At 33.9% G+C, this 18,709-nt stretch overlaps 1 protein-coding gene across 13 annotated transcripts in view; it reads left to right on the top strand.

Moving 5' to 3' along the window:
• Positions 1–18,709, top strand: part of PTPN4 (protein tyrosine phosphatase non-receptor type 4) — a 207,697-nt gene that overhangs the window by 118,642 nt on the left and 70,346 nt on the right. For all 13 annotated transcript variants that reach the window (XM_077861382.1, XM_077861383.1, XM_077861381.1 and 10 more), the window contains one exon: positions 9,497–9,585. In XM_077861382.1, the coding sequence (XP_077717508.1) occupies positions 9,497–9,585 (89 nt within the window). The remainder of the gene's footprint in view (positions 1–9,496; positions 9,586–18,709) is intronic.

Raw genomic sequence — 18,709 nt, 5'->3', positions numbered from 1 at the left:
TTGTTTGTAATATTAAAAAATTAGAAACACTCAGGGCGCCTAGGTGGCTTAGTCAATTAAGTGTCTGCCTTTGGCTCAGGTCAGCCTTATCCCAGGGTCCTGGGCTCAAGCCCCGTGTTTACTTGTCCCTCTCCCTCTGAACCTCCTCCCACTCATGTGCATGTTCTCTCTCTCTCTCAAAGAAATAAAATCTTTAAAAAATATATAAAATCACTCTAAATGAACAGAAATGATTAAGAAATTATGACAAATCCATATTTTGGAATAATATGCAACAATTAAAATTGATGTTAGAGATATGCGTATATTGATATGAAAAGATATCTGCAAAATGCTAAGTACAGGGACGCCTGGGTGGCTCAGCGATTGAGTTCCTGCCTTCAGCCCAGGGCGTGATCCTGGAGTTCCGGGATCAAGTCCCACATCGGGCTCCCTGCATGGAACCTGCTTCTCCCTCTGCCTGTGTCTCTGCCTCTCTCTCTCTCTCTCTCTCTCTGTGTGTGTGTGTCTCTCATGAATAAAATCTTTTAAAAAAATGCTAAGTACAAAAGAAAAATTACAGAATAATGTATCCTGGTTTTTGTTGATTAAAAAATTATATAGTTATGTATAATATTTATATATTTTTATGAATACAAAGATACAGAAGATTATACATCTCAAAGTATTAATAGTGGCTACCTCTGAGGAATGAGGCAGAGAAGGTGAGGGATGGTTATTGACTTCTTATTATTTCAATGTTGTTTTGAGTTAATTTATTATAAATAAGGGAATTATTTCACACCACTTCAAATTAATGTTGGGAATTCCCATCCACAAAACCATAAAATTTTAGTGGGACTGAGTTACTTTATTCTTAAAATGTGACAATAGACAGGATAGAATATTAAGTAGTCCTAGCTATTTAGTTTAGAAGAGACTACTTTTGGAGACTACCCTCCAAAAGAAAGGAGGGAAGGCCACTACAGGGGAACATGAAATGAACAGTTCAAGTTTGAGGTATGGGTGGAAAATAGTAGAACATCTATTCATATTCATCCTAAATCTCATCCTTTTACATTGCTATTTTTTAACTTATTTTAAAATAAAGCAGAGATACAAGTATGTACTGTATTTTAGTGAACATCTGCATCTACTGCCAGGTCAAGCAAGTCATTCCAGTAACATTCTTTGTGCTCTGTCCCAATAACAGCCCCTTCCTACACTGTATTATTTTTATGGTCTTATCACCCAACTGTGCCTTCCTAGATACTACAACTTGGTCTTGTTTTTTGTTTGTTTTAACTAGATAGCTTTAAATCTGTTAATCCTTCTTTTCTTAAAAATTTCTTTTGAAAGAACTTGACCTTTTCATTTTTAATTTCTTATGGTTTGGACTTTACTGATCACATGCTCATGATGTAATTCAGTATGTTCTGCTGCGTTTTGTATTTCTTATAGACTGGCAACGTGATCAAGAGGCGTATTCAGAGTCAGGATTTATCCTTTTTTGTTTTATTTTATCAGGAAGCACATAATGTCCGGTTTTCACTTCCTTTTTTTTTTTTTTTTTTAGTAGCTATTGATCCATTAATTCACTGGAGGTTGCAAAATGGAAATATCTTAATTCTGTTTTTGTTTTTATTTATTCACTGGGATAACCTTAAAGGGAGTCCCTTCCCTTCTTTTACTTTTTAATTACCCAGTAGCATAGCTCATATACGAAAAGCCCAAGGAAAGTGTTGTTTGATTCCAGGGTGCATGGGTGGCTCAGTAGATTAAGAGTCTGCTGCCTTTGGCTCAGGTCATGATCCAAGGGTCCTGGGATCGAACCCCATGTTGGACTCCTGGCTCATGCTGTCTCTCAAATAAATAAATAAAATCTTTTAAAAAAGGAAATACCATTTTTAAACAATGTCATTATTAATTCATGGATTAAACATTTTTGACAGACTTCAGTATATTACACACACACACACACACACACACACACCCCCCATTGAAGCTCAGATCATCCATTTTGGCCACTTAGTCTCTTGTTTTGATCCTTTAATCCTTTTGACATGACCTTTGTAGTCAGCATCTATGCTGTCTAGTATTTTAAGATGTTTCAGGCTCATCTTGTCTTTTTACTCCCATAGACCAGGAATTAGCTATTTCTTTAAGAAGCCCTTGTTTCTTTTAATGCAAAATGATATTTCAAAATCTCAATCTGAGTGTTAAGATTGCTCATTCCTACTGGTTTGTTATTATTTCTGTGTTTTTTAAATGTACAGAGTTAGAATCTTTGTTTCTACATATCTGCATTGAGATATACAGAATATTTTAATTCTTAGAAGACTCCAAGGATTCCAGAAATTAGACTAGTCAATTATTATGTTTTTATCACACATTACACTTAAAACTATAATTGTAGTGTCACCATATCAATTATTGCTGAAACAGTTAAAATTTTTCCTCCTGACTTTTGTAGGTGTTGTAAAAATACAGTGTTAAATCATACAGCACTGTATATTATAAACTCTTCCTTTTAATCATTTTTTGACCTAGATTTCATAGGTAACTATATATTTAAAACTCATTACAGATTATTTATAATCAGGGATTATATGAAACATATTCTCTAGTATTGTAACTAAGTAAATATAAGGATATTACCATTTAATCAATTGAGAACCACTTATTTGAGAACCAGGCTCTGTGAAATGATACGGTTCATTGATGCTCAAAGTATGACCACAAACTGAGAATGATCCACGAATTATTTATTACTGGTCCATAATAAGTACAAAATTGAGAGTTAGCATTGAGAAACCTTTATAGCAGTCTGACACCAACCATGTGATCACTATAGTCTGCAGAAGTATTATACCTGACACATTAGAAATTTAAACAGATCTGACTAGTTTTTTGCCACAGGCAGTTTACTATAGGCAGTCACTATGTATACATGATTCTAGCTGTTGTCACATAGCTGACAGTAATTAAGCATTTCAGATGAGTGGTTTAAGAGACCAATAAATAGGGATCCCTGGGTGGCCCAGTGGTTTAGCGCCTGCCTTTGGCCCAGGGCGCGATCCTAGAGACCCAGGATCAAGTCCCACGTCGGGCTCCTGGTGCATGGAGCCTGCTTCTCCCTCTGCCTATGTCTCTGCCTCTCTCTCTCTTTCTCTCTGTGTGACTATCATAAATAAATAAAAAAATTAAAAAAAAAAAGACCAATCAATATCTAGGTAAGAAACTTGTAGATGTGAGCCAATGAAATTTTCACTGATAAGTTGGATTCCATCTAGACTTTGGTTTGATTCATCAGACACCAAGAAGTCATGATAACTGCATTAACGAAACATGTAATTATGGGTACACAAAACATCATGGAACTGGTCTGATGGGAAAATTTTTAGTTAGACGGGGGAGATAAAATCGGATGAAATACTATATAAAGGCCTTTAGTGCCAAACTAAACGGCTAAGACATCTTCCTACAGATGATAGAGATCCATTCATTTAACATATGAATATAGTTGACTTGGACAACGCAGAGTGTAGGGTCGCCAACCCCTTAATCCCCCACAGTGTAGTCAGAAATCTTCATATAATGTCTGATTCCCCAAAAACTTAATTGCTAATAGCCAACTGCTGACCCAAAGCTTTACTGATAACATTGTTGATTAATACATATTTTGTATGTATCTTTATTTAAATACTTTAAAATATGTAACATTTTATATGTATTATATACTGTATTATAATAAAGTAAACAATATAGTATACTAAAAAATACAGTATACTGTATTCTTTAAAAATGTTACTAAAAGCCATCAAGAAGAAAAAATACAGTACTGTATTGATAAGTGTATACCATCTGTTTATAAGATGGTGTGTCTATACCTACATCAGTATTGTTTTATATGATATGAAACACTGTAGACATTAAGTGTATTACTAACACGAGACATCAAAATTGAAAAGTTAATGTGAAAAATAAATTCTTATTTATTTATAGAGTTAATGATTCATACATGGATAATTAAGTAGCAATATGAATGCTTTATGGTAGCGTAGCCTATGTACTAATGAATGAATCATTATAAAATCTTTATGGCATACAGTTGCAGTTGTCCTAATGCAATATTGGAAATTGTTAATTAAAAAAAAAAAAAACCTCCTTACCTGTGATGACAGGTTGATGTGCGTGCAGTCTCTCCAATTATGAGAGAATGAGGCATACTGTATGATAATGTAATTCTTTGAAAGCAAAGTTATAAAACATTAGGAAAACTGGGACACCTCGTTGGCTCAATTGATTAAGCAGTCAACTCTTGATTTTTGGCTCAGGTCATGATCCCAGGGTTGTGGGATCAAGCCCCGCGTTGGCTTCTGTGTTCAGTGGGAAGTCAGTTTGAGATTCTCTCCATTTCCTCCCCCTTCCCTGTGTGTGCTCACTCTAATTTTAAAATAAATATATCTTTAAAAAAAGCTAAAGAAAACTAACACATTATTAACTTTATATTAAATACTACTGACTTTATTCCTATATAAGGATAGCTTGGCTATTCACTTCCATACAAGTCTTGCACACGCAAATACTTTGACATTGCTGCTGATGATGATGATAAAGAAATGTCTCATTGAGCTCTTGCCATACAGTTAGTTTTCTGTACAAAGATACCCATGCACAGGTACAACATATACTTTTATTAACTGAATGGCATGATGATGATTATTCATTAAGTGGACGTGGATTGTCATAAGGTCTTCATCCTTGTCATCTTCACAATGAGTAGGCTGAGGAGGAAGAGAAGGGGTTCTTATTGTCTCAGAAATAGTAAAAGTGTAAGAAGTAGAGGAAATGGAAGGAGAAGCAGGAGAGGCGGGGACACTTGCTGTAACTTTATGGAAATGTATTGTTATATCTAACTGACTCTTCTGCTTTTTTCATTTTGCTAAACAGCTTTCTATATCATACCAATTGTTCTTCCACTGTCTGCTTTAGTTTTAGTGCTCATATCATGGAAGGGTCTATGTTGTGAAAGAAGTCAAAAGCAGTCTTAAATAATCAGAACTCTTCTGCCAGACTGTCAAATGTCAGTTCATTTGCTGCACCTTTTCTTCTACTTCCTCATCGTCTGGCACTGGTTTGGAAGCATTCACCTCTATCAGGTCATCCTCTGTTAATCTTTTGGTGTGGTGTCTGTTAGCTCTTGAATTTCTTGATAGGTCCATATCATGAATCCTTTTTCTCCATCTTTTTACCATATCTATAATCTCTTTCATTATTTTCTTGACTGGCTTTGTTTTAAGGTCTGTAAAGTCACACACATCTGGATATGGTTTTCTCCAGCAGGAATATATTGTTTCAGGAAAGCTTGATGGCTTACACAGCCTTTTTTAAATAACAGTGGCAATAAATAAATAAATAAACAAACAAACAAATAACAGTGGCATTCTCAATAGTGTGAGCCTTCCACATTTGTATGATGTTCTATCAGGGTTCTTTCCCATAGCATAGACAGTCCTTTACATAGAGACCATGTGTAATGAGCTTACATGTTCTAGAGGCTGAAATAGAGATGTTTTTGAGGGCAAGTAGAATACTTTGACATCTTTTGCTGTTGAACTTATGGGGTTCGATGGCCAGGGACATTGTTCAATATCAAAAGAACTTCAGAAGGCAATCCCTTACAGGCAAATTACTTTCCGACCTGAGGGACAAAGCATTGATAGAACCAGTCCAGAAAAAGGGTTCTCGTTGTACAGGCCTTCTTGTTGTATAACCAGAAGACTGGCAGATGGTATTCATCTTTTCCCTTCAAAGGTGGCAAGTTAGAAGCTTTATAGATATGGTCAGTCCTGATCATGAACTCAACTGCATTTGCACGAAACAGTGTTAGCCTGTCTTTTCCTGCTTTAAATCCACAGCCGTGCTTCTTTGCCTTACTAATAAATGTCCTTTCTAGCATTTTTTCTTCCTGAATACACCACTTTAATCTACATTCAAAACTTGTTCAGATAGATAACCTTTTTTCTCAGTGACTTTATCAATGGCATCTGGGAACATGGTTCCAGCTTCTTGTTCGGCAGAAGCTGCTTTTCCTGTTATCTTGTCATTTTTTTATGCCAAACTTTTTTATTAAATTATCAAACCATCCTTTGCTAGCATTAAATTCTTCAGCTTTAGAGTCTACACCTTCCTTTTGTTTTAAGTTGTCATATAATGACTACATATTTTCAATCATACCAGAATCTGTAGGTATAGGTTTACCTTTCCTATAGCAGTCTAGTACCCACATAAAAGCTGCATTTTCAATATGAGATGAAAAGGTATAGTATTTCACACAAAGTACCAGGTTTTTTGTGCATGCTGGTGTAATTGCAGCAATAGCTTCACAAATTTCCTGTTCATTTTTCACAATGGTCCTCTTGCTGGATACATTTCTCTTGAAACAGCAGGCAATCACAGCTGCAGACCTCACTCTATGATATATATCAAGCAGTTCGGCTTATTCTTGTAATGTCATGATTTTCTTTCCTTCTTGGGAACACTTCCAGCATCACTAAAAAGCTCTTTGTTTGAGTCCAGTGATATTATTGGAGGTTTACAGTATTACACTAAACACGTTGAAAAATAAGCAACTGTGAGAGATCACTGTTATTACTATATGTAATTTATTGGAGAAACCAAATTGCTCATGAACAGATAAGTGTCACACTGTTTTAAGCAGATACTTGGAACACTCCTGCTCACCACAAGAGCAACAGGAGGTAACTATGAAATTATTACAGTAATACAGTATGTACTACAGTAAATGTTACGCAGTTACGATTTCATGTTGTATCTTTACATTTGTTTACATTTCTCTCAGCCATAATGGTGCCATGTGTAGTATGTAAGCTTGCAGAAGTTTAGTATATCTTAACTTTTTATAGTTGATTTGTATGTATTTTATGGTAACAAATGATAAAATAGACTAGTATCTACATATATTTTATACAGTCATGACATACCTAACTTAATTTTTTTTATATTTCTTGCCTATGTGATTTGTCTGCAAGTTTTTTGAAATTGCTGCAAATCTCCAAAAATTTTTCAAATATATTTATTGAAAAAAGTGTGCATATAAGTGGATCCACACAGTTCAAACCTGATTGTTCTTCACAGGTTAACTATACAGGGCACTTTTCTATACCTGAGAGTCCAACAGTGGAAAAAACAAAGGCCCTATACCTTGCCACTTAGGTTCTAACTTTTTTTTTCTTTTTTCTTTTTTTTTTTTTTTTGCCTCTTAGCTTCTAGTGAAGAATAAAAAATAAACAGATTAAACAAGGCAAATTATTGCATAATATTGGATAGCAGTAAGTGATAACAAGAAAAAGATATTTTAAAATAAGGTGGTCATCATGCATTTTCCTGTACATTGGAATTAATAGCATTTGTGTCTGTTAAGGACATAACACTTGTTTCTTTGATCTTGCCCACTTCTCACATCACCCTGGGAATGGTCACTTTAAATCTAGATAATTATAATTTAAGAATTTGAGTTCCTAGATACCCTGAACATGTTTCTTTCTTCTTCCTATTTTTTAACATGTGTTCTTATCAACATAACAACTTGATTGATTTAGTCAACAAATAGTGTTGAGTTCTGCATATCTCTTTAATGATATTGGTTCTTCTCAAGTGCTTGGTGATCCTTCCTTGTGTACTTTTGTATTTGTGATTACTAGTTCACTTGCTTGTAGATGTTGTCTTTGCTATGGCCTGCCTTAGAATGAATATATTGCCAGGGAGAACATGGCTATAGTTTGCCTATCTCATTCTGGGCCTCTTCATTCATTCTGAGCATCACTCTGACTTCTGTCCCTAGTATCCACACTTACTGATTGTAGATTGGCTACACATACTTCTCTATGTCTCCTAGCTCAATCCAGACAGGGCAGGATTGTGGGGTTGGTAGGAGATAATTACCTGAGCTGCTTTCTGCCTGGTCATCCTGACAGAAATTTGAGGCTCCCTTATTTCTTTTATCTGTTGTCTGTAAAATTGTACCTGTTGACTATTCTTTCTTTCTGCCTGCATGTAGAACTTATTCTTCTAGTAAACTAGTGTCTAGTTTACGCTGTGGTCTTCTATAATTTTTTTCTTAAATATGAGTGTAAAAAAAAATCTGTAGCCTCTTTATGTTTTTACAAATTCTTTAAAATATCTAGTCCATTGATTATATACCTCTAATGTTATGGATTGTTTTCATGTATTTTCTCCAGTGTTTTATGAGATTGGGAGCAGAATGAGCAATAGGTGGGGATTCCTGGGTGGCTCAGCGGTTTAGCGGCTGCCTTCAGCCCAAGGTGTGATCCTGGAGTCCCGGGATCGAGTCCCAGATCGGGCTCCCTGCGTGGAGCCTGCTTCTCCCTCTGCCTGTGTCTCTGCCTCTCTCTGTGTGTGTCTCTCATGAATAAATAAAATCTTAAAAAAAAAAAAAAAAAGCAATAGGAACATATGCTAAGTAAACCATTTTGGTCAAACTTTAAGACTCTCATAATAGTGTACAATAACGGTGGTTATTGTGTTACCTTGGCCGTTTGTTATGTATTATCCTATTGAACAAGTTAATTTAGTAAGATTTAATTTTATTTTATTAGAAATTATTGAAGCTGCATTTTAAAGAGGTTTTTTTTTTTTTTTTTTTTTTTTTTTAGGGACACAGTTACAAAATCCTAATTATAATTTCATCAATTAGTTCTGTCTTCTGAGCATATGGATATAGGGAGAAAGCATTATTGCTCTATTAGCTTGCCTGTACAGTGTTTCAAGTCAAGTAGCAAAACTATTTCAAGGTTGATTAGCATATGAGAAAAGAATTTAATTCTACTCCTTTTGTCACTAGTGCCAGTTGGCTATTCAAAGTGGATTAGTTAGCCTGAAAACTTTCACTTTCCTCAAAGCATCATTCAAATTTTCTTCTCTAGAATCTTTCAAACTTTCCAACACTTGTTAGCCACTCTGTACTACCATGATATTTTTATTGTATTATATTAGTTATATGACTTATTATTATATTGGAAATCTTGTTTTATTATAGGTTACACTTTACCAAACTCTGAACTCCTCCATGTTTTATCCACTTTTGTAATTCTGACACTATACTTACACAGTGGTTGAGTCAGAATAGTTTTAGAAATAGAAGAAAGGATACTAACTTATCATTCTACAAAATGAGAAGACTTTTGATTCCTTGTCTCAAATTCTCAGTTCCAGTTACGAACTGTGGAGAATCCTGAGATCATTTTTACTTTGGATTAATGAATTTTTATAATGCCAAGTTGAAGTTTGTTGTGAAGTATGTTATTTATTTTTATGAGGTAACAATAACCATATGGGTTTGTAAATATTGTGCAATTATATTCTGCCTTTGAAAATTTTACATTGTATTTTTAAAACCTTATCCTATTTTTAAAGTATATATTTAACAAGAAAAGCCCAGTATTTTAGACTTGTCATTTTCTTTTTTTTGAAGGATCAAAGTAACAATGAAATTATGATTGGAGTGATGTCAGGAGGAATTCTGATTTATAAGAACAGGGTACGAATGAATACCTTTCCATGGTAAGAACTTCCATCAATACTTTTGCTTTTACCATTATATTACCACGTATAATGATTCATATTAAAGAAAGTGATTGTTGACCAAGTACGTGGCTTGCCCAATCAGAGGAGTGTGGTGCTCTTGATCTCAGTCGGGGTCGTGAGTTCATGCTCCACATGGGGTATAGAGATTACTTAAATAAATAAAAAATTTTTTAAAAGTGGTTGTAAAACTATATTAATGTTGTCATACAACTTATCCCACTTGAAATCAACTAGAGAATACCAAAATAATTTAATTATTTTACTTTAAAATGTGCTTTAATCCATCAGAACAGTATTCGTAGACAATACTACTTAATGAATGTTTCTCTTTCAGAATCTCTGAATTTATACTATAGAATTGTATCTAATACTATTATGTTTACTGTGTCTTGCACCCTGTTGATTGCTCTAAATCAGTATTTTATCTAAGTGCGTTTGGTGGGGTGTTAGTTTATTAGTTAGAACATAGGCATGGTTGCTGCATCTAGGATCCACTATTACAGTGGTTTCAGTTGGTTCTAGGAAAATTATGGTGGCTCCAGGTGTTTAAAACTCATCTTTCTTTAGTTTTACTGTTCTACTTTCCTTAGTGTGTTGTCTTTGTCCAGAATGACTCATCTGCCATTACTTCTGTATCCCAGAATGAGGAGGAAGGAAAAGTAGCATCTGCCACTTTCCTTTAGGGGATAAATTGAAAATCATAAAACTCAACTTAGTCATATGTGTTACATATTATATGAGTAGCTCTGGATTTTTAAAGTAAATGGACTGATTTTCTTTAGCAAAAGAAACAAATACAAAAGAAATACATTGTAGTAATCTGTTCTTCTCTGTATCTCTGTTTAAAACTTTTGGTCCTGGTTTTTCACTATCTGATTTTTTTTAATAGATTTTTGTAATTAGTCATTTTAATAACAGTTTAGTAGAAATATGATGAGTGACAGAAGGAGCAACTGTTTTAGAAAATTGCCACAACTTTGTTTAAAAAATAAAGATAAATTTCCTAGGTAGGTCACAAAACCACATGAATTAGAGAATTCAAAAACTGAGATGACTGTCATGAAAATTAAATACTTTTGCCCTTCAAAAGACACTCTAAAGATGAAAAAGCAAGATACAGTCTTTTGTAAAATATATATTTGAAAAAGAACCTATCAAGAATATAATAAGAACTTTCATAGCTCAGTAATAAGAAGACAATCTGATTAAAAAGAATAGGCAAAATATTTGAATACACATTTCCACCAAAGGACATAATCCAGATGGCAAATGAGCACATGAAAAGATGTTCAGTCATCAGTGAAATGCAAGCTAAACCACAATGAAGTACTACTCACCCACACAATAGCTCCAATTAAAAAAGAAATGAAAGGGACGCCCGGGTGGCTCAGTGGTTTGGTGCCTGCCTTCGGCCCGGAGCATGATCCTGAAGTGCCGGGATTGGGATCCAGGGAGCCTGCTTCTCCCTCTGCCTATGTCTCTGCCTCTCTCTCTTTGTCTCCCCCATGAATAAATAAATAAAATCTTTTAAAAAATAAAATAAATTTTAAAAATTAAAGAAATTTTTAAAAAATAAGACAACACCAAATGATGACAAGAAGCAGAACACCTGAAATCTCACACATTCCTGGTGGGAGTGCAAACTAGTATACCAACTTTGGAAAACAGTTTGACAGTTTCTTTAAAGTTAAACCTTGATGTAATCCAGCATTTCTATTCCTGAATATTTACGCAAGCAAAATGAAAACCTAAGTTCATATAAAGATTTTTACAGTGACATTCATAGCTACATTATTTATAGCAGCTCAAAACAGACCTACAAATACCAGTTGGTGAAAGGATAAGCAAATTATGGTATATCTCCATAGTGGAATACTCTTCAGCACAAAAAGAAATGAACTATTAATACACTAAACCATTTGGATGACCTTGCCCTCAAAACTTTATGCTAGGTATAAGAAGCCGGACACAAAGACCACATACTCTTTGTTTCTGTTGGTATGACATTCTAGAAAACCCAAATTACAGAGATAGTAGACCAGTGGTTGCCAGGAGCTGAAAATGAGAGGAGGCAATTGATTGCAGAGAGACACCAAGGGAACATTTTGAGGTGATCAAATGTTCTATGTTCATTTTGTTGGCAGCTAGTTACATAACAACACATTTGTCAAAATGCTTTGAAGTATTCATTAAAGCTGGTATATTTCATTGTGTATGCTAACACCTCTGTAAAGCTCATAAAAGAAAACTAAGTATCATTTAGTGTTTCATCTCACATCTTTTTAAATACTTGCCATGTAATTCAAACCTGGTTTGTTTGGAAGAGGATATAAAACAGTTTAAGACACAGCCCCTGCCTATTAGCAAATGCACAAAAAATAATTATAAAATCAATAACAAATATGTGATTAAAATCTTCATAGAAGATAATTATCACTCATTTTTATAACAGTGAAATGGCAAATGCACATCTTTGAAATTAATACGTTTCTGATTTTTACTAAAGACAATTTTAAAAAATATTTTACTTTGTATTTCATATTTTCTATAAATGTCAAAATCTGAAAAATTCTTTTTTGATGATGTGGATTAAAATAACAGTGATAATCTAAATTTTTCTGTATTTTCAAAACCCTATATTGTATACATACTCCCTTTTTATTATTATAAGGATTCTAGAAGAATTTTTGAGAAATTGTTTTGGAAACACAAAGGATACAATCTCTCTAGGGAAAATTTGAATGCCTCCATGATATTTGAGATGGTTTTTAAAGGATGAAGGGAAATTTCGTGAAAAGGAAGTATGGAAGAGGTATGTGTGGATTTAGGGAATTCAAGTAGAGATAGCAAGCATTTGCAGAGACCTGATAGTAAGAAAGGATATGGCAAGTTGAAGAAATGATGAGCTGTTTGGTTTGGTTTCTCCTGCAGTTGTCTTTACTGAAGATAGAAGCAAGGGCACAAGAATTTAGGAATATTTTGCATAGAAGAGAAATTAGATTCAGATTGTGACAGATCCAACATACTCTGTATGCTAAGTAAGGAGTTGGCATATTAGTTTACTGGTGAATATGCTTAGAACTAGTTTATTGTTGAGAAATAAAACTCACACTTCCAAGTCTTTATCATAGAAGTTAGGTTCAAAAAAAAAGAAAAAGGATGTGAATGTTTATGATGTTGATTGGAAAGTATATAGTGTTTATTTTAAATTTTGTCTTCAAGAATTAAACTGGGATTTAAAATTGGTAGAGCTACTGTATCTACATCATCATGGAACCTAAGAGTTTCTTCTGATCTTAACTATTCATGGCTGTACATACTAACAAACTGGCAGGAATACTTAAAGGTAATTGACTAATTGCTAGTGACTGAGCAAAGACTGGCTTGGGAGATGAAAACTTCTGAAGGCCCAGCCTTACAAAAGTCCCCACACTTTCATTAGTTTTACTACCACCAGGCATCCCACCAGGTTACCAGGTGGAAGATTGGAGAAAAATCTATCATGCTCTGGTGAGCAGGGTAGGGTAAGCAGAGAAGTAACCATTTTGAGATATGCTCAGAGCTTTCTCTTCTCCTTAACAAAGATCTGCCCTCAAGAAAATCTGATTTACATGTACTTAACCAATATGGATTTTACCAGAGCATAACCAAAGTGGGAGAAGAAAATATCATTTCCAGGCTACTCTGTACCCCCTGTGAGAGAGTGAGCTGAAAAGCACTGCAGATCATAGCCAAGTAGAGAGAACTAACCGCTGAATCCTGACTATAGGTTAAAGAACAATTCCTTCCCAACCCCTCACCCTACTGCCACATCAACAGGGCTCCTGTATAACAACAGGAAATTGCAACTTAAATAACTGCAAGGCTCAGACTATTTTTAAGAAGGAGTCTTTCAGGAAACCTAAAGACTACTAGAGGAAATAGTAGCCTCAAACACTTCTCTCACATATTCCTTTGAAGAAAGCATAATTTGATTAGTTTGGTTTTTAAAGGATTCATGCCCCCTGAGCATAATTGAAAACAATAGAGCAATGTGTTGTTAGTTAGGGGTGTTTTATGCTGGGTATCCTTTTTGAAGGAATGGGATGATTGGTACCAGGATTACTCAGGATTACTGTGGACATACCTCAGGGTGCACCTTCTTGAAGAGCAACAGCCTAAGTTTAACACTGAAAGTTGGCAGACTAGGGCAGGGGGATGGAGTGGGAGAGGGTAGTGGTTGATGAATTTCATGAAAAAAATGCGGCAAATAACAATGACAAGCTGTGCCAGGGTTACACATATCTTTTTGAATTAGTGTTTCTGTTTTCTTTGAATAAATCCCCAATAGAGGAATTATTGGATCATATGATGTTTCTGTTTCTAATTTTTTGAGGAACCTCCATACTGTTTTCCACAGTGGCAGCACCAGTTTACATTCCCAACAACAGTGCACAAGGGTTCCCTTTTCTCCACATTCTCAACAGCATTTATTTCTTGTCTTTGGATTTTAGCCATTCTGACTGGTATAAAGGGATATTGTGGTTTTGATTTGCATCTCATTGAGGATTAGTGATGTTGAGCATCTTTTTGTGTATCTGTTGGCCCTTTGTATGTCTTCTTTGGAAAAATGTCTATTCAAGTCCTCTGTCCATTTTTTAATAGGTTTGTTTCTTTGTTATTGAGTTGTATGAGTTCTTTATAATCTGAATATTAACCCAGTATGTAGTACATGGTTTGCAGGTATCTTCTCCGATTCTGTAAATTGCCTCTTCATTTTGTTAATTTTGTTTGCAGTGCACAAGGTTTTGTGTTTTTTTTGTTGTTGTTGTTTTTGTGCTTTTGGTGTCATATCCTAAAAAATCATTGCCTAACCAATATTAAACTTCTTCTCTATGTTTTTTTTCTGGAGTTTTATGGAATCAGGCCTTATGTTTAAGCCTTTGATCTATTTTAAGTTAATTTTTATGAATGGTGTATGATAGAGGTCCTATTTTATTTTTCTGCATGTGGCTATCTAGTTTTTCCCAACACCATTTGTTAAAGAGACTATCCTTTCTTCATCAAGTGTCCTTGGTTCCCTTATAAATATTAGTTTTGACTATGTATGTGGAATTTAATTCTAGGTTTGCTCTTTCCATTGGTCTGTTTGTTTATTTTTATGGTATTTCCATATCATTTTCATTACTGTAGCATTATAGTATAATTTGAAATTAGTACAAATTTTAGGATTGATTTTTTTTTTCTATTTCTGTGGAAAATGCCATTTGAATTTTGGTAGACTATGCATTGAATCCATAGATGACTTTGGATAGCATGGACATTTTAACAATATTAACTTTCCCAGTCTATTAACGTGGAATGAAGTGTCTTTCCATTTGTTTCTTTCTTCTTTGATTTCTTTCAACAAAGTCTTGTGGTTTTCATAAGGTTGATAATTCCCTTCATTAAATTTATTACAGGTATTTCTTTGTTTTGTTGCTATTATGAATAGGATAGTTTTCTTTCTTTTTACAGATGTCTCATTGGTAGTGTATAGAAATGCAAATGATTCTTATGCTTTGATTTTATATCCTACAATTTTACCGAATTCATTGCTTAGATTCACTGTTATTAGTTGAATCTTTGTCATTTTTAATATCTAAAAAAATTTTTTTAATATCTATATCATCATATTCAGAAATAACAATTTTACTTCTTCCTTTTCTATTTAGATGCCTTTTATTTCTTTGTATTGACTAATTGGTGTAGCCAGGACTTCCAGTGCTATGTTAAATAGGAGTGGCGAGAGATGTTTTTTTCTTAATTTTAGGGGAAAAACTTCAGGTTTTGTTTATCAAAGTATAACAAAGTATGTTAACTGTGGTTTTGTTGTATATGCCCTTTAGGATGTTGAGGTATATTCCCTTCGTATACAATCTGTTGAGGGGGTTTTGTTTGTTTTTTGATCATAAAGGATATATTTTGTCAATTACTTTTTCTACATCTATTGAGAAGATCATATGAAATTTATCTTTCTTTTGTTCTTGTGGCATTTCATATTTATTGATTTGCATATATTGAACTATCCTTGCATCCCAGGGATAAATTGTATTTGGTCATGGTGTATAACCTTTTTAATGAGTTCTTGAATTTGATTTGGTAGAATTTTGTTGAGAATTTTTGCAACAGTCTTCAACAGAGATATTGGTCTATAGTTTTCTTGTAGTGTCCTTACCTGGCTTAGGTATCAGGGTGTTGCTCATCTCCTAGAATGAGTTTGAGAGTCTTTCTTCTTATTTTTTTGGAAGAATTTGAGAAGGCTTGCATTAATTCTTTTTCAAATATTTGGTAGAATTTCGTAACGAAGAAATCTGGTCCTGGGATTTTCCGTGTTGGGAGGTGTTTGATTACTGATTCAGTCTCCTTACTTAACATTTGTATATTCAGACTTGACTTCTTCCTGACTCCGTCTTGGTAGGTTGTATTAGTCTAGGAAATTATCCATTTATTCTAGGTTATCTGATTTGTTCATAGTAGTCTCATGATCCTATGTATTTCTATAGTATCAGTTGTAATTCTTCCTCTTTCATTTCTGATTTGAGCCTTTTTTTTTTTCTCAATCTTGCTAATGGTTTGTCCATTTTGTATATCTTTTGGGGGGGGAAAACTCTTAGTTTTTATTTTTTTGTTGTTGTTTTTTTTCCTTGTAGCCATTTCATTTATTTCTACTCTGATCTTTTATTATTTTCTTTCTTTTGCTAACTTTAGACTTAATTTATTCTTATTCTAGTTCGTTGAGGTGTAGTTAGGTTTTTCATTTATGATCTTTCTAATTTCTTAATAGAGTAGACCCTAGAATCACATAGTTATTCTGTGGGCATAGTTTCACTTTTATGTAAATTTTTTTCAATAAATAGTTTAGTACTGAAACCATATTTTCTCTTACAATGCTTTTATCATTTTCTGCAGCTTACTCTATTGTAAGAATATAGTACATAGAACATACATACAAAATAGGTGTTGATTGTATATTTATTGGTAAGGTTTTTGGTCAACAGTAGGCTACTAGTAGTTACGTGGAATTTCAACTGTGTATGAAGTTGGTGCCTGTAATGCTCACATTGTTCAAGGATCAACTGTATATGCATTTATTGCTATAAATATCCTCTCAGAACTGCTTTTACACCATTCCATATATTTTGTTATTTTTAGTTTCATTTGTTTCAAGATATTCTTTGGTTATCCTTTTCATTTCTTCTTTGACCCATTTGTAGTTCAGCAGTATGTTTAGTTTCTACATGTATGTAGATCTTCCACTTTTCCTCATGTTGTTGATTTTTGGTTTCATACCTTTATTGATTGAAAAGATAGTTGGTTTGATTTCAGTCTTTTTAATTTTGCTAAAACTTGTTTTGTGTCCTACCATATGATCTATTCTTGAGAATGTTCCATATGTACTTGAGAAGAATGTGTATTCTAGAATGCTACTGTTGGATTAAATCTTCCAATGATGTCTTTTAGGCCTATTTCATGTAATGTATGGTTCAAGTCCATTGTTTCTTTATTGAATTTCTATCTGGATGATCTTCCCATTGTTGAAAGTGGGGTATTAATGTCCCTTGCTATTATTGTACTATTTCTCCAAATCTGTTAGTATTTGCTTAATATCTTTAGATGCTCTGATGTTAGTATTTGCTTAATATGTTTAGATGCTCTGATGTTAGTATTTGCTTAATATGTTTAGGTGTTCTGATGTGGACCACGTAATATGTTTAGGTGCTCTCTATCTGTTAGTTTTTGCATAATATGTCTAGGTGCTCTGACACATACTTAAAACTTTTATATCTTCTTGATGAATTGATCCTTTCATCATTATGTAATGAATGACTTTCCTTCCTTGTTTCTTGTTACTATTTTTTGACTTGAAGTCTATCTGATAGAAGTGTAACTAACCCCACTTTTTCTTAGTTTCCACTTGGGTGGAGTATCTTTTTTCTGTCTTCTTGAGGGGATGTGCGTCCTTTTGTCATTTTACTGTAGGTTTTTGTTTTGTTTTGTGTTACATTGGAGCTTATTTTATAGATAAAAAAGTTCACTTTAGACTGATAACAACTTATCTTGGAAAATAGTTCATTAGACTGATACCAACATATCTTGGAACACCCACAAAGGCTTCACCCTTTTACTATTCCGTTTTATATTTGTATTGTCAAAATGGAGCTTTTTATGTTTTGGATGTTCTATGTCTGACTGTAATTTTTGCCTTTCCCAGTGTGTTGTATACTTTTTGTATATTTTACATCACTGATTCTCATCTTTTCAACTGGAAGAATTCCTTTCACCAGCTTAGAGTTGGTGAATTCCTCAACTTTTGTTTGTCTGTGAAAGCTTTTATTTATCCTTCATATCTGAAGGATAACTTTGCCAGATAAAGTAGTCTTGTCGTCAGTTTTTATCTTCAACCCTTTTAATGTATCTTTCCACTCTGTCGTGGCCTGTAAGATTTCTGCTGAGAAAGGGCTCCTTTGTAGGTGACATTCTTTTTCCTGGCTGCCTTTAAGATTCTTTATTATTGATTATTGATAGTTTGATTATAATATATCTAGGAGAAGACCTCTTTGCATTGTGATACTACAGTGATCTATTAGTTCCATGGACTTGTGTGTCCAAGTCTTTCCCCAGGTTTAGGATATTCACTGTTATGTCTTTAAATAAACTCTTGGTCCTCTTCTCCCTCTTTTTTCCTTCTGGAGCCCGGAATATTCTAATATTTTTCCTTTTGGCTGGGATCCCTGAGCTCAGGGATACTTTCATAGCTTTTTAAATCTTTGTTCTGTCTTCTGCTGAGAGTTTCTAAAATGATTAGTGCCATAAATATCCAAACTTTGCATTACCATGAAAATATTTACTTAGATGATTGGGCCAGGATCCCAAAGCAAATTTTGACAAGTAAGGTTGAATCTCTTAGCCTCTTAGGTATGAAGGCTAGAACAGGATCTGCGTATTATTTATTAAAAGGTTAAAAAAACAAGACAAATCTATTTTGCTGATACTGATTATATAAATGATACTTTGAAAACTCCCCTCTTACAGGATTATATGACTTGGATATAAGAAGAAAGGCAATATAGAAAGGAAA

Source organism: Canis aureus, chromosome 20 (assembly GCF_053574225.1).
Source record: "Canis aureus isolate CA01 chromosome 20, VMU_Caureus_v.1.0, whole genome shotgun sequence".
Classification (NCBI taxonomy): Eukaryota; Metazoa; Chordata; class Mammalia; order Carnivora; family Canidae; genus Canis; species Canis aureus.
Note: the sequence above shows the minus strand (reverse complement) of the source record. Positions and strands in the feature narration are given on the sequence as shown.